Here is a 14,219-nt window from a genome sequence, read left to right as displayed (position 1 = left end):
CTCAAATGGCTGCGGCGTGTCCCAGCCATTTGAAGGGCAGCAAGGCCATTCTCAGCCTCCTCCATCCCTCTGCAGGCCTGCGCAGGGGTGGGCTAAAATGGCCTTGCCACCCCTCACAGGAGGAGGTGGAGGAGGATGTCGCAGGCCTCTTTAAGGTAAATGTGGGGTTGGGGGTGGTGGGTGGGGGAGTGGGGGTGGGGAGGCTCGGGTTTGGGCAGTCAGTGGGAGTTCCCCCTGCCACCTGCCAGCTGATAGTTTAAAAGGATATCCTTTCCTGCTTGCAAGGCAGGAAAGGGCCCTTTAAACTGTTAAACGCCCCTTTCCCTACCACTGCCAAGCGGCCAGAAAGGGGTATTTAAACCCCATTAACCACGAACCACGAACTGGGTCGTAACTGGCCCCAGTTCCGTGCCAGTTCATGGTTTTTGGTTCGTTTTTTGTTGTTGTTGTTCGTGCCCAACTCTAGTTAAAATCCACTAATGAAATGTATATGTATATATTTATTTCTCAGATGTTTCATGTATCTGAAAAAGTGAATGCAACTGAAAGACAAACATCTGGATTAAATTTAAAAGTCTATAGTTATTCCATGCATTTTGGCACTTTTAGTCTTATTATTTACAAAAGGGTGTTAATACTACTTATAACTGTAAAAAAAAGTTCTGATTGGTTTAAAGCGAAATACTTCAACCACTAACATTACTGTGTACCAGCCATAATTTAGACTGAAAAAACATTATTTTAGAATATAGTATTCTGGCAAAAAGAATCAGGAAAATTGTAAGTACAGTGACTTGTTGCTATAATCATGATTTGAGAGAAGACTAAACATTTAGTACTCAAATGAATCAGGGATGAGGATCAGAATGGTTACATATACATTTTATTGATTGTATTTGTCATTTAAGGATATCCCTTTCTTTCTTGATAAGCAACTATACATAAATTGCATAAGGCATGCAAATGTATGCAGGCAATTTGAATAAGGCGTATGGAATTTTGTGCATGTACTTGAAACATGCAAAACCTGCCTCTGTAATGAGTGAAAAATAGTGGTAATATTGTTTGGTAGTAATATTTCCTCTGAATTAATAGAAAACACAAAGATTTGTGGACTCTTAATACAAAATCTGATTGAGAACATTTTCCTGTATGGGGCTGAAATTATTTGCATGCGTTTCGTGCACTTCTTCTATTGTGCTGTTTTAGTGAGCTTGCAATTGTTTGTAATATAGAAAAGAATACAGAAGAGAGATTTGTTATGGGCAATGAGAAGTCTGGCCAATGTGGAGTTTGCATTCACAATATTAACAACACACCCCCTTAAATTTCATGTGTTAAATTCCTTATGTTTCTGCCATTTGTGGAGGCACAATCTTTACCGTTAAATTTAATCTCATGGTGGAGCAGTAGAATGAAAGTATTAGCTGATAACCCTTTCTATTAGGCACAACTGCATAGAGGGAGTAACCTTTGAACCAGCAGATCCACAGTTATAATGCTTCTTCCTGCTATTTCCTATATTCATAGTGGTTTCCTCCACACCACTACATCCCCATAGGCTTGCTTTGAAATGTTTTAAGTGGCTGAAGTAGCTGGTACTAATCCTGACTCTAGAAAATCAAACTGTGGCTTTTTAGCTATGTGTTCTAGTAAAATTAGTTGCTAATTGTGCAGAATAACACAGATTGTCACTCTGAATTTCAAAATAAATTGGCAATCAAAATTTGCATATATCTAGACAAATAACCAAAGTTTAGCTATTCCTGCCTTATTGAACCAGGGAAAAATACAGGCAAAAGCATACCAAGCTTAGTGCAGACTTATAAATCCTCTGCAAATAGTTTCAGGTGAGTAGCCATGTTGGTCTGCAGTAGAAGAAGGTTCGGGTCCAGTATCACTTTAAACTAAATTTCCAGTGTATGCACTTTTGAGAGTCAAAGCTCCCATGTACCTGGAGAAGGGAGCTTTGACTCTCAAAAGCTCATATCCTGGAAATCTAGTTGGTCTTTAAGATGCTATTAGATCTGAATATTGCTGTCCTGTACAAAGTTACTCCAGTCTAAGCCGATTGAAATCAGTGGGCTTAGATTGAAGTAACTGCATAGGATTGTAATGTAGCAACAGAAGTTGTGTTATTTATATCAAGTGGCCAGCTTCCAGAATAAAGCACGGATGTAGATTCGAGTGAGATCTTTTTTGTTAAAAAACCCTGATCTGTATTTATAATGATAAAGTTGGACAAAACGTTCAAACCTTGTTGCTGAATAACTACCATCAGCCAGTAGATCTGTGGGGCTTTTTTAGCTAAAAGCCACAACAGACTTTGTAACTCAATGATGTAATCTTGGCTTTGTGTCATTTATATTCAACCTAAAAAAACAATTTTCCTGAATAGACAGCCTGACAACAATATTGTTCAGTGTTGGTTTTTATTTGGATTGCTTCCAAATTGCTCACATGCCTCCACAGTAACACATCATGCCTGCTTAAGTTTTTTCTCTGAATTCCTGTGTTTCCTCCTCGCCTGGTATTTTATTTTGCTTTTAAAGTCTCGGTTATGTTTGTGAAACCAACCAGCCTGGCCACAAAATTAGGATGTATCTTGCAGAGTGCATTCATTTTACTTTTTGCATATTTTTCCTGAGGTCATGTCAAGGTTAGTTTGAATTCCATCCTACATTAAGACTTCTTTCACAGCTATTTAGCTCTGCAGCCTACTCCCCGCTGGGGTCTGCCCCTTGGGCACGTCAAAGCTTCAGACCTGACAAATCACACACAGATGAAGCTGTACAGTTTTTTAAATAGTTTCATCAGTAACATTTTTCTATACAATATGCTTTTTTAAAAAAAAAAAAAGGGAGTGTATTCTCTTGATTGCAATATCTTGAACACAGATTCTATGGAAACACTATTTCACATAGGAACAAATTCGAGGCACTGAGTAGTATGGCTGAAATTAAAAATACTCAGGGAAAAGAACTATTAAAGCTAACAGGATTTACTTGTGAGCAAATAAATCCTAGATTGAATCTTTATTATACCACACATATGCTAAACAAACCTACTGATCTATTTTAGTGTCAGTGTTTAGAAGCACCTGCTTTAAATACCAGCTCACATAGAAGCTTTCCTGGGCAAGCCATTATTTCAACCCATATAGAAATAATCGTATTTGCATACCTTACAAGGTTGTTGTAAGGATTGTTGTAGCGATGTTTCAATACTCGCATACTATACAAATGCAAAGTGCTGAAAGGAACACAAATGTTTTGCTTTGTGGCAGGCACTCACTCTAATGATATTTTTAAAATATTTTAGAACAAGAGAACTTAAGTTGATGAAAACAGAGAACTGTTCAGAATTTATGACCAGCATATCTCACTGGCACGCAGAGGGGATTTCTATTGACCTCATTTGAGCTACTTAAATGAGTAATTGCTGTCATATGTTGAGAACTCCCTATGCCTCCCTAGACCTTCAGTAATGCATTGCACATATCTGTTTCATGCAACATCTTTTAAAAATCTGACCTATTCCGTTTGAAATGTTGGAGAGCATTGTGTGAATAAGACATTACAACTGGAGCATATGTGAAAGAAACACCATACAATTTTTTTTCAAAGTACATTATAGGACACACAGTATGTGAAAAAACTACAAGTTGTGATGTTATAAATCTCATGGTGTAACGGCATTTCCTGTTTTAATGGGTGATGCAGAAATCCATGGATGCTAATGAGTATATTATCTAACAATATACCGTTAACAGGCTTAAGCTATTCAGGATTTTAAAAAGCAGCTTACTGTCTTCTGCATTTTTAAGGGACAAAATGTACTGCTTTCTACAAATAAATTGATTGACTGATGAAGTGCCATAATTATAGATGTATTGCCATTTTGACAAAGCCACAATAACAGATTGTAGTTTAGTCCTTACCCCAGGCATACAACTCTTTGCATTACAAAACCCAGTTTCACTGGTCTAATTCTTATTCAGGACAAAAGACACCTGGAGATGTTAACTGTATACTAACAAGGAAACTTAGAACTGAGGAAATAATAATATTGGAGTACGACTAGAGGTTGTTGTAAAGTTATTTCAGAAGGAACGGTTTCTAATGAAGAGTTCTCTAAAGGGTTGCTTGTTTGGAACTAATTAAAGACAGATCTCCTAAATAGCAAAAGGATCATGGGAATTACATTAGGTATCTGGAGACTTGTTATTCTTTTGGCACTTGAAGTGGACTGTTGAAGTTGTTAGTCCAGAAATAAAGCAATGTAATAAAAACTCCTATTTTAAGCTTTCCCTCCCTCAGCTATTGGCTAAATCCGTTGTATTTGTGTGTCTGTGGTTGTTGCTATAAGATTCATATCAGTGGTACAGAATGCTAAAGAAAACAAGGTTTTTTTGCATTAACACATGATGGTGAGAAGAGTCTTGTGCTTTCACTCCATGCATTTTCAGCCTTCAATTAATGTGAAAGCAGTACAATGCCTATGCAACTTCTCTTGCCTAGTGGTGCACCATTTATCATTGCAGTTTTACATTGACCTTGACACCCACTTCATTAGAATAAAGATTGTCTACCATTTAGGTTACATTGTTCCTCTGCACAGAGACCCCATGCAAATTTCTGTTCAGATAGAAGAGCTGTGAGCCTGTCAGAGGTCATCTGCATTAAATGATTGCAGCTATTTTCCAACTGCTTCTTTTCATTCTACTCAATTCAGGCTAGGAGGATCAATCAAGCCTTCTGCCTGAAACAGTGGGACTGCTGGGAATATAACTGTTTTTGGTGGTACTGGATATGCCCTAAACAGTATTAAATATTTAATATAAACTCATTAAAGGGCAAAAAAGATATTACAGTTACAGTTGGATTTAAATGGGTTTGGATCACCTTCCTTCACAAAAGCAGAGCAACTGGTATAAATGTTCTATTTTATTATGAAGAAAAAAGAGTCAACAAATTTATTAAAGCTTCTCTTCAATAGAATTATGCCAGTGGCATAACTAGAGAAAACTAAAATGAAAAACAGGAAGGGCCAGGTACCCTTTATATATTTTACATTCTGTACCTGAAACGCTTGCAACAAAATCTTTCTTGTTGTTGTTGTTGTTTTGCAGTTTCTAAAGCATTCATCTTTGGGATTTGTGTATAAATAAAGCTGTGGTTTTTTTCATTTGCTCTCAAAAGAGACTTAATACGAACAAGTTACTGGTCTTCTTGAGTTTTCAGAGTGATATAATTGGAATTAAATTATTAATGAGAGATACTTTTTAAAAGATTGTTTTATGATCTTCTATTAGAGGATTTGCAATTCATTTTAATATTTGTAGTTTGATTTATATTAAAAATAATGCAATCCATGTCCAATTAACAATACATGGCCAATGTAATGTGATTTCTAGATCATGCGAATGGAATAAGATAGAAGAAGAAAACGAATTCTTGGCCTCAGATGTAATTTGCTGTGTGAGTTCTAGCAATTTTAAATGACATAGCACTTTTTTAAAAAAAAATTCCAAGGCTCAGCAGCAAATTTTTCCCAATCAAGAAAGCCTATTATTAATTTACAAGGACAACTGTAGGAGTCTTTATAATTTCCCTGTGCAATTATTTGCTATAAATTGATAGTAGGAGAATGCAAGTTAGCAAGAAATAAAGGCTGCTATTTGTCTAGACAAAACACTCATCCAAGGGCCTGAACACTGTCCAGAGATTTGGGTTGCATTGACTGTGTATGAAATATAACCAGGCTCCTGGACTGTTTGTAAAATGTCTCGCTTTGGTATTACGAAAAAGGTGGATGTCTAAGAGCTGTTGTGAAGGGCAGTCTGGCCTCGAGCAGATTCCTTCACTCTGCATGTATACAGCTGAGCTTTGGACCCTGGACTTTGGAATAAAAAGAGTCTTTGTTCATCAATGAATGGCATTAGGCATGGGCTTTCTAAGGGGCCACCATGAAGCCTAGGCATGAAGAGTACAAACACTAGCCGGAAAGCACAAGATGAGTGTATATGTACTCAGATGACAGACAAAATAACAGGTTATATGCATCTGTTTGTTTTAATGTATAGGTTTAATGAACATACTTGGAGAGCATAGTCACGGGACAGGGTTACAAATAATGAGCATTTGCATTTGCTTTGCAAATGACACATGTGTCTGGGACACATCTGTATTTATGTATGGCAATTATTTTCCTGCAGCAAAGAATCTTTTTTTAAAAAAAAACTTCCACAGCATGATTGAAGTAACCGATAGACATGGTACTAACTGCCAGAACTTAGTGAGTATTGTAGTGTCATTAAAATAAGTATAAACATATTTTGAAAAACGTCAAAAAAACAGAGCAATACTGAAAATCATATCTACTTCTAATAACAGAGAAATTTTCATTGGTTTAACTCTTCTGGATTTCATAGTTGCAGCTTTACAGTGTGTTCAGTATGTCTAGTCTCTTTTCACTATAACCAACAGAAGCACCATACAAAAGTCTTACAATGGATGTCTTAATCTCTCTGTGTGCTTTTAGAGCATTATTTTGAATTCCATCATGGAGCCTTTTTTCTTCTTCTTCTGAAGTTTTATTACAACAACAGAATTCCCAGGGAGCTTTAGGAGCAAGGGCCGCATAATATTGCCCTAACATTTCGTTGCAGGGAGAGAATATGTATCCGAGCTCCTATCGTCTTTTGTGATGTTTCTCTTTCAGAAAGATTATGCAATAAGGTCTTACTGTGTTATGAAATGTGTACAGGTTTTGTAAAGTAGTTTATTATTATTATTTACCACATCACTGACATCTACAAACCTTTCATGATGATTTCTTTCTTTGACCTCTCAGTGACTAGGCATCTTGTTCCTTAACACTAAAGGAGACAGAAAAAATGCTTTAGTTGCTCAATGAGCGCCTTCTAGGCCAGTTTCAAAATGGCTTATTCTTCTGGTTTCCATGGAGACAATTAATGCTGTTTCAAGGCATTGTTCCAGTCCCTATTTGGATAGAATTTTGGGGTGTGATTTTTCACACACACACATCCACACACACATATAAACAGAGAGAGTATTTTGAAGAAAAAAACAGAAAACTTAAGGAAACATTCATCACAAGTTTCTCAAGATGGCCTGTTCTAAATGTATGTGATAATTTTCTGGGAGATGACTTAAAAAACTTTTTAAAAAAGATATGAATCATATGACATCATTAAATAAATCAAAGTGTTTTTTAAATCACAAAAATATTTTATGGGATGAAAAGGCAGGCACAGAAGGGAAGAGACAACATCTCTTAGCTTAAATAATATTGCAACCTTTTTCTGTTGCATAGCTTCAAAATATAAACTATCTACTTGCACATAAGCACATAAAAAACACTGCAAACAAATTATTGTAAGAATTTTTAATGAAAGACAGGTACAGCAGAAAATGAAATATTAATCATTTTATTTACTACAGCTATTGTAGGAAGGAATGAGAAGGGAGAAGGGAGTAGAAATGCTATGACTTTTAAATTTCTTAATCTCATTTTTGGTTATTGAACAGTAATCTATATCATAACATTTGCAGTCTGTCACAATGGAGTTGCTTTGCTCACTTAATGCTGAGGGTAGAATGAATATGAAGATTAAATTATCTTCTCACCACAGGATAAAGAAACCCTACTAGACTAGGGTTGTGCAGTACTGATAGAGCTGGTTAGCTAATTTTGCCTGAGAGTGGAGGTGTTTGATGGGTAAAAAAAAAAGCATTAGCAGTACCATGTAGTGCTATCAGAACCTCAGCTCAGCAGTGCAGTAAGCACTTTTCTCACATCGAAATAAATAACTTCACTTTAATTTCTATATCTCAAAACAATACTGACTGTTCTTCCCATAACCACTACATCTGGCAATTAAACAGATTTTTTCTGCTTTTCCTGCCACTGTATAATGCATTTTCTATCAATCACCATCTTTCATGATGCTGTTTATACACTCGGTTATACAGTGAGGAAGATAGAAAGCATATATAGAAAGCCTACTTATATATTCTTTAATGTAATCATCTTTTATAGTATCTGTCACGAACCTGTGTGCTATGCTGCATAGCAAAATCAGTTTATTTAGCACCAAAATTGAATGACAAATATTAAGGTCTTCATGAGAAGTAGAATGCTATTGCAAAGAAGCAAATACTGCCTGTTTTGTTTAATTATTGATCATCTATGACTTGAGAGCATCTCCAAAATCTTTTCCAGCCAATAGCAGCAGACCCAGACTATTACAGGCAACAATGACATTAAGTACCCAAGTCCGCAGCAGTGTCAGACAGCTAGAGGACTCCCTTCATCTACTAATCCACTTGGCAAAAGGAAATATATAAGGCCAACTGGATTTCAGTGCACAGCTGAAATGGACTCTGGATTTCCCTTGATATTATGCATACTTACAGAAATAATTATGTAAATCCTTTTCAGCTATATCATCTTTAAATAGAAATCAGATTACATAAAGCAGATTGTAATCTCTAGTCATCCTTTCCAGCTGAAAAAGGCAATCATATGGAGCCAACAAGCATACTTGTTGGCAATTTTAGCCAAAGAAAATGGTTATCCGCTGTATGATCCAGTTCCGCAATTCCAAACCTGATTGCCTCTTGTTAATGCACATTTTTTTAGAAACTGCAGCTTCAAGTTTCACTTCGTGTATTGAAAGACAAGCTTTTTGTTATAAATCTAGACAATCCTTTTGTGGCTTGCCATGCATATTCATGCTTATTTTGGATACACCAACACCTGATCAGTGTTCATTAATAATAAGATATGCTTTAAATCACCTCATTTAAAACATTTTGCTCTGTGATCCACAAATGACTAATATTTGAAGTTGGCAAAATATAAATGATGTTCATGTGCAGTGCAAATGAAAGATTAAAATATGAAACTAACAATATGCAAACATATTCATGCAAATGTTGAGGATCTATTAGCTGAAACAGTGATTTCACACCTTTCTTATTTTCTGTAAGTACTGTCCAATTGTATTTTTGTTGTGTTTTGTTTTGTCAGAATACATGTTCATAGATCTGGAAAAAGCACACATGTTTTAAACATTTTTTGCTGTACTCTGAGTTTGTTATAGTTATTCCTGATTTTAATTTTTTTGCCCTACAATAGCAGCAGGAGTAGTTTCTACCTTGACTTTCAGGAAAAGGAAGCTTAATGTTTAGCATGCAATTTGCTAATAGCTATGCATGATTTATGTAGACCTTTTAAACGCTTTTTGGATAATTGTGCTTCATATAAGGTTCGAAATCAAGGTACGTTTTGGCACTGTTTCTTCAAACCTTTTTTTAAAAAATACAGGAAGAAGGCAATTGTGTGTATAATAGAGTGGAAGAGAAAGAGTGAAAGCCTAAGATAACGAATACCTGCCACTCATTTCTTTGGGAAGACAAAGTGTTGAACTTGAGAACAATGTTGCATGGGGAGAATACCTGCTTCTATCCCTGAATCTGGGAGGCATAGCTTCTATCATAGCAGGGACCTGAAGGCCCCAGGCCTGTTTGCAGTGGAACTCAGTGTGAACATACATATAAATACTATATAACAACCTGCTCCTGGATTTCAACTTTGTCATGTTCTATCATGACCACACCGTAGAACCCATGACAAGGCTTTACAGATGGCATGGTTATCAATTGCTCCTGTTAAATTCTCTAGAACAAAGGGAAGAATGCAAAAAAACCATGCCCATGGAGGTTTTGGACTTGTGTCATGGCTACTTTTCAAACAGAAGAATCTATCAAGGGCAGATTGTGATTTGACATATGGGTCAATGTCCTTCAGTGCTCCTGAAGTTTGTATCTATCCAGGTCAAATAAACAGCTGGCACTTAGGAAGATTTTTAAACAATGGCAAAACCTTTCTCAAAGAAACCAAGGTTACTGGGAGCAGGGGGTAGAGATGGGAATGAACTGAAATACGAACCAAAAGTAAGCACGAACCAGGCCGGTTTGTGGTTCGTGAACCACGGTTCGTCAGATCCTATTTCTGATGAACCGCTATGAACTTTTAGGCTGGTTCGTTTGGTTCACTTTTTGGTGCATCACTGCAGACAGCGTGGTGCCAAACAATCAGTTTCCTAGGCAACAGGGGATGGACTTCCTGCAGATGTTCTGCTGACCCAGAAGCGAACTTCTGCTGGCCCAGAAGTGACCTTCTGCTGTCCTAGAAGTGATGATATTATGACCTGGATGTGATGTTTTCATGAACCAAACAAACCTGTTTGCAAACCAGGGGTGGCAGCAGCGGCGCCAGAGTTTTTGGCACCCGCAGCAGGCTGGTGGGCTGGGTGCCCACGCGTGCATACACACATGCACCAGCCTGCGTGATGACAGCACATGTGACATCATTACTGGCGTGCGTGCGCTGCTGACCCAATTGTTGCCGCAGGCAGCTGGGACGGCGGGTGGGTGGCCTCCCAGCTCTCCCGCTCGGTTGACCTCCACCACCACAGATGCCTGCCTGCGGCTGCTGCGCCCAGCCAGGGGCGTGTGCTGGCGGCGGCAGTGGTGGTGGGAGGGCTAGGAGGCTGCAGCTCTGTGGTGCTCGCTCCTGCACCCCACACCTCCTCCGCCACCCCCTCCGCCACCCCGTGCCCTGAGGCCACCTCCTACCTGGCCTCAATGGGCACGCCAGCCCTGAGGGGCAGGTTCATGAAAGTTTGTGGTTCGTGAAGTTTGACGAACCACGAACCACATGGTTCAGTTTTTTCCAGTTCATGACCATCTCTAGCAGGGGGAAATTACAGGTCAATCCTAAACAGTTACACCCTTCTACATCCATTTAAATTGGTGGATTTAGAAGGCTGTTATTGTGTTCAAGATTACAGTATCGGTTCTCGCACTATTTTATATATCTGTTATAATTAAATAGTTGCATTCTGTCCTATGAAGAAATAATGTTATACTGGGGGGACTATGTTGTAGTAGAGCACACTCTCCATTCTTTCCACCCTCACCACCACAACCAGATGTCTATCATAATGATGAGCACTTTGTTAGTTACATGTTAAAAATAACTTAGGAGATACATAAATATATAATATTAACATGAAAGGTGATCTTTTAAGATTAAATTTAACTGAAAAACGATTTTCTTTTTTTTAAATTTTAGAGGTACAGTGTTGAAATGTCGATCAGACATCCCAAAAAGATGGAACTGCTGAGTAAAGTTGAAGCATTAAAGAGAAGTAATGTTTCATTACCCAACGATCTTCTTGAAAAAGTGGATTCAATTAATGAAAAATGGGAACTGCTTGGGGTATTTGCATTTTTATTACTGTTTGTGGATTGTGTCTTGAAGTATGCTGTCTGTCTGATTTCTAATTTGAAGCCCAAATATGTGTTTCTTTCAATTCACTACATACATTTCAAACAAGCCACTCATGCTATTACCAAAAAAAAACCCCACCCTGTAGTATTTTCCTTGTCTGTTTTTTTTCCTATTCCCTGCTTGTCTCTTGTCTGACTTTAATAATTTTAGTTTAATACAGAAAAAGTAAGTAAAATATGCTGTGTATTATGGGTATGCACCAAGTCAAATATAATACAGTATATCTGATATACACTGACTGTCATGCTTGAGTGAATGGTAATAGAATTTATTCTGAATGTACATGTTAGAGACATCTACTCTTTAACTATTTACTATACTCTTAAGATGAAAAGTGGGGATGTCACTCACTGTATCATTCAGGTTATACTGATGGCTCAAAAACCAATATGCAAATTTTGTACCAATCTGAAGTTCTTCTGAATCTGAGGATGCTGCAGGTTATATTTCATGTGCCTCTATTCAGCTTATATTTGACAAAAGCAAAATAAAAGTTTCATATCATTCATTTCACGCTGTCATGGGTTTGGTCTCAGCCAAACAGTAAGATGCAAAAATCTAGCAAAAGATATAATATAGTGATTCTATTACCCAGACACCAATAATGGCAGGATGCAGGAAATACTACTGTTGATTGTTCTAAGACACGTAAGAACAGGAAAATATATGTGCTCTCTTCTTTCCTTAATTGCTTTCACTCAAAATCAAGGATAGGATAAGTTTAAATAATAAATCAGGCATGAGTAGTATCTGTAATAGTGGTTGTATGTTATTTTGCTTGCCATTTCAATGTAGTCTTAAAAAAACAATAAAGCAATCCTGTCTCTATTTCCATCTTTCCCTAGCCCATGCAGAAAACTGCATTCACAGACATACATATGGGGCCTAATTACACACATGGGGAGGGAATGGATTGGAAACAGTTTTTTAAGCAATGCAAAGAAACGTATCAAAAAGGATTTACAGTTCCCTAGATTTTTAAACCTATTTTTTCTCCAAGATAATTGTTTTACAGAATAAAAATGTGACTTTAAAAAAATCAACACTTTCTGCTTATCCAGGTATATGCACAGTTTTTACCAAACTACTAAGAAATCTTTAAGCATAGATATCATTTTAGTTTTGCTGTAATGTTGTTGATCCCTGAATATTCATACAGGCAATATACTGTAAAGGTTTTCCATATTATATGTTACAACTGATAAGTAATAAATTACTCTTTTATGCCTGTTTTTCTAAACAATTAAGCACATCTATATAGCTTTTTAAAAAGAAACTGTGTATTCACAGAAGCAGTCTCATACATGTACGTTCTCTATGAGTATACTCAAAAGAATTGTGTACATGTCCTGCTGCTCAAACTTGAGGCTCTGTGCAGATCCAACACCATGTCAAAGACCAGCATATTTGCAGTGCTAAATGGATGACTGATGCTGTCATCTTTGGCAGCACTGATCACCTTTTAGGGAAGAAGACTGAGGCCAAGATCCAAAGATCTTCTTTAGGGATATCTAAGGACGTAGAGGTACCTAGTTGTGATTTTTGCTTACTTCTTTGTCTACATAGCAGGCCCCTCCCACATGGCATCACAGGGCCAAGCTACACATGACGAATGACACTTCAACGGCAAGTGGAGGGCAAGTGAACAGGGAGAAATACACTTGCCGTTCAAGTGTCATTCGTCATGTGTAGCTTGGCCCACAGTCTGCCAAAGAAAGCTCTCTCCATTAGAAGGGAGATTTTCCATTAGACATGACGAGTTGCTGCCTGAAAAACTAAATCTCCAAGTTCCTGGGGCATGCAGAACAAGCTGTGTTTCTTTGGATCCCTGCCTGAGTGTTTGATCAACTTAATTCAAACACAATGCTAAACTTCTGGTTACTCTTGGCCGGGTATATGATCAGTCAGATGAGAAACTAATCAAGTTTTCTTTATTAATATAATCAAATTCAAAAATATAAATAAAACAGTACCCTGTCATTTAAAATGAATTTTAAAGGCCTTTTCATATGTTAAGCTTAAGATGAAAGCATATATCACATTTTCATATTCATATCTGCATCTACAAAAAAGTTGCTGTTTTCTCTTATATGAAATTTCATGTATAATAAGCAGGTTTTGATTGAGTTTTGTTTAGTTTAATAAAAAGAATCTTAGCAGAAACCAACAGCACTAGGCATACTGTTTTAATTGGCATGATTACATTTTAATTGGCATGAAAAAAATTAAAGACAAGGGTTTTAACTTCTAACAATGGTAAAATAGAGAGATATGGTTTTTAATATTACTTTCATCTAAGGTGAACAGTGTGGAATGGAAATACATTAGAATGAAATGTCAGTGGTGCGTACAGTTTAATCTGTGAAATTTTGTCCCCTGTGCTGAATATTACTCTGTCTCAATTGCATATTAAACAACCCTATCAAGGCAGGCATTGGCATCTGCTGTGCTGACACAAATTGTGAATTAAATGAAATTGATGTCCTCTGTCGTATATTTATGAAGACGGACCATTCTCTGAAGTATTCTGTTTATGAAGAATTTATGATTGCAAACTGTTCCAGAACAAAAAAAAGTGGCAATAAATTCTTTTTTGTGACCCTACCCTCCAAGGGCATTGATTTCACCTCCTGCTGCTACTTTTGTTACAGCATAAAAACAATAGCTAAAGCTGGATTCCACCGAGAGCCTTCAAATTATCAATATTTAATCCATCAAAATAGAAGAGTGTCGCCAAGAATATTGTTGCTTTTTCTATTATGATCTCTCAAACACACTATTTGTGGAAGGCTTTAGAACAGCTGAATATCTGCTGATTTAATTCAGTGTGCGTT

The 14,219-nt window shown here is 37.1% G+C and overlaps 1 protein-coding gene across 1 annotated transcript in view; it reads left to right on the top strand.

Moving 5' to 3' along the window:
* The window catches only part of AKAP6 (A-kinase anchoring protein 6), a 290,855-nt gene that overhangs the window by 210,800 nt on the left and 65,836 nt on the right, over nt 1-14,219 (top strand). The window contains exon 9 of the mRNA XM_054972742.1: nt 11,167-11,313. Coding sequence (XP_054828717.1) covers nt 11,167-11,313 — 147 coding nt within the window. The remainder of the gene's footprint in view (nt 1-11,166; nt 11,314-14,219) is intronic.

Source organism: Eublepharis macularius, chromosome 2 (assembly GCF_028583425.1).
Source record: "Eublepharis macularius isolate TG4126 chromosome 2, MPM_Emac_v1.0, whole genome shotgun sequence".
NCBI classification, from domain to species: Eukaryota; Metazoa; Chordata; class Lepidosauria; order Squamata; family Eublepharidae; genus Eublepharis; species Eublepharis macularius.
Note: the sequence above shows the minus strand (reverse complement) of the source record. Positions and strands in the feature narration are given on the sequence as shown.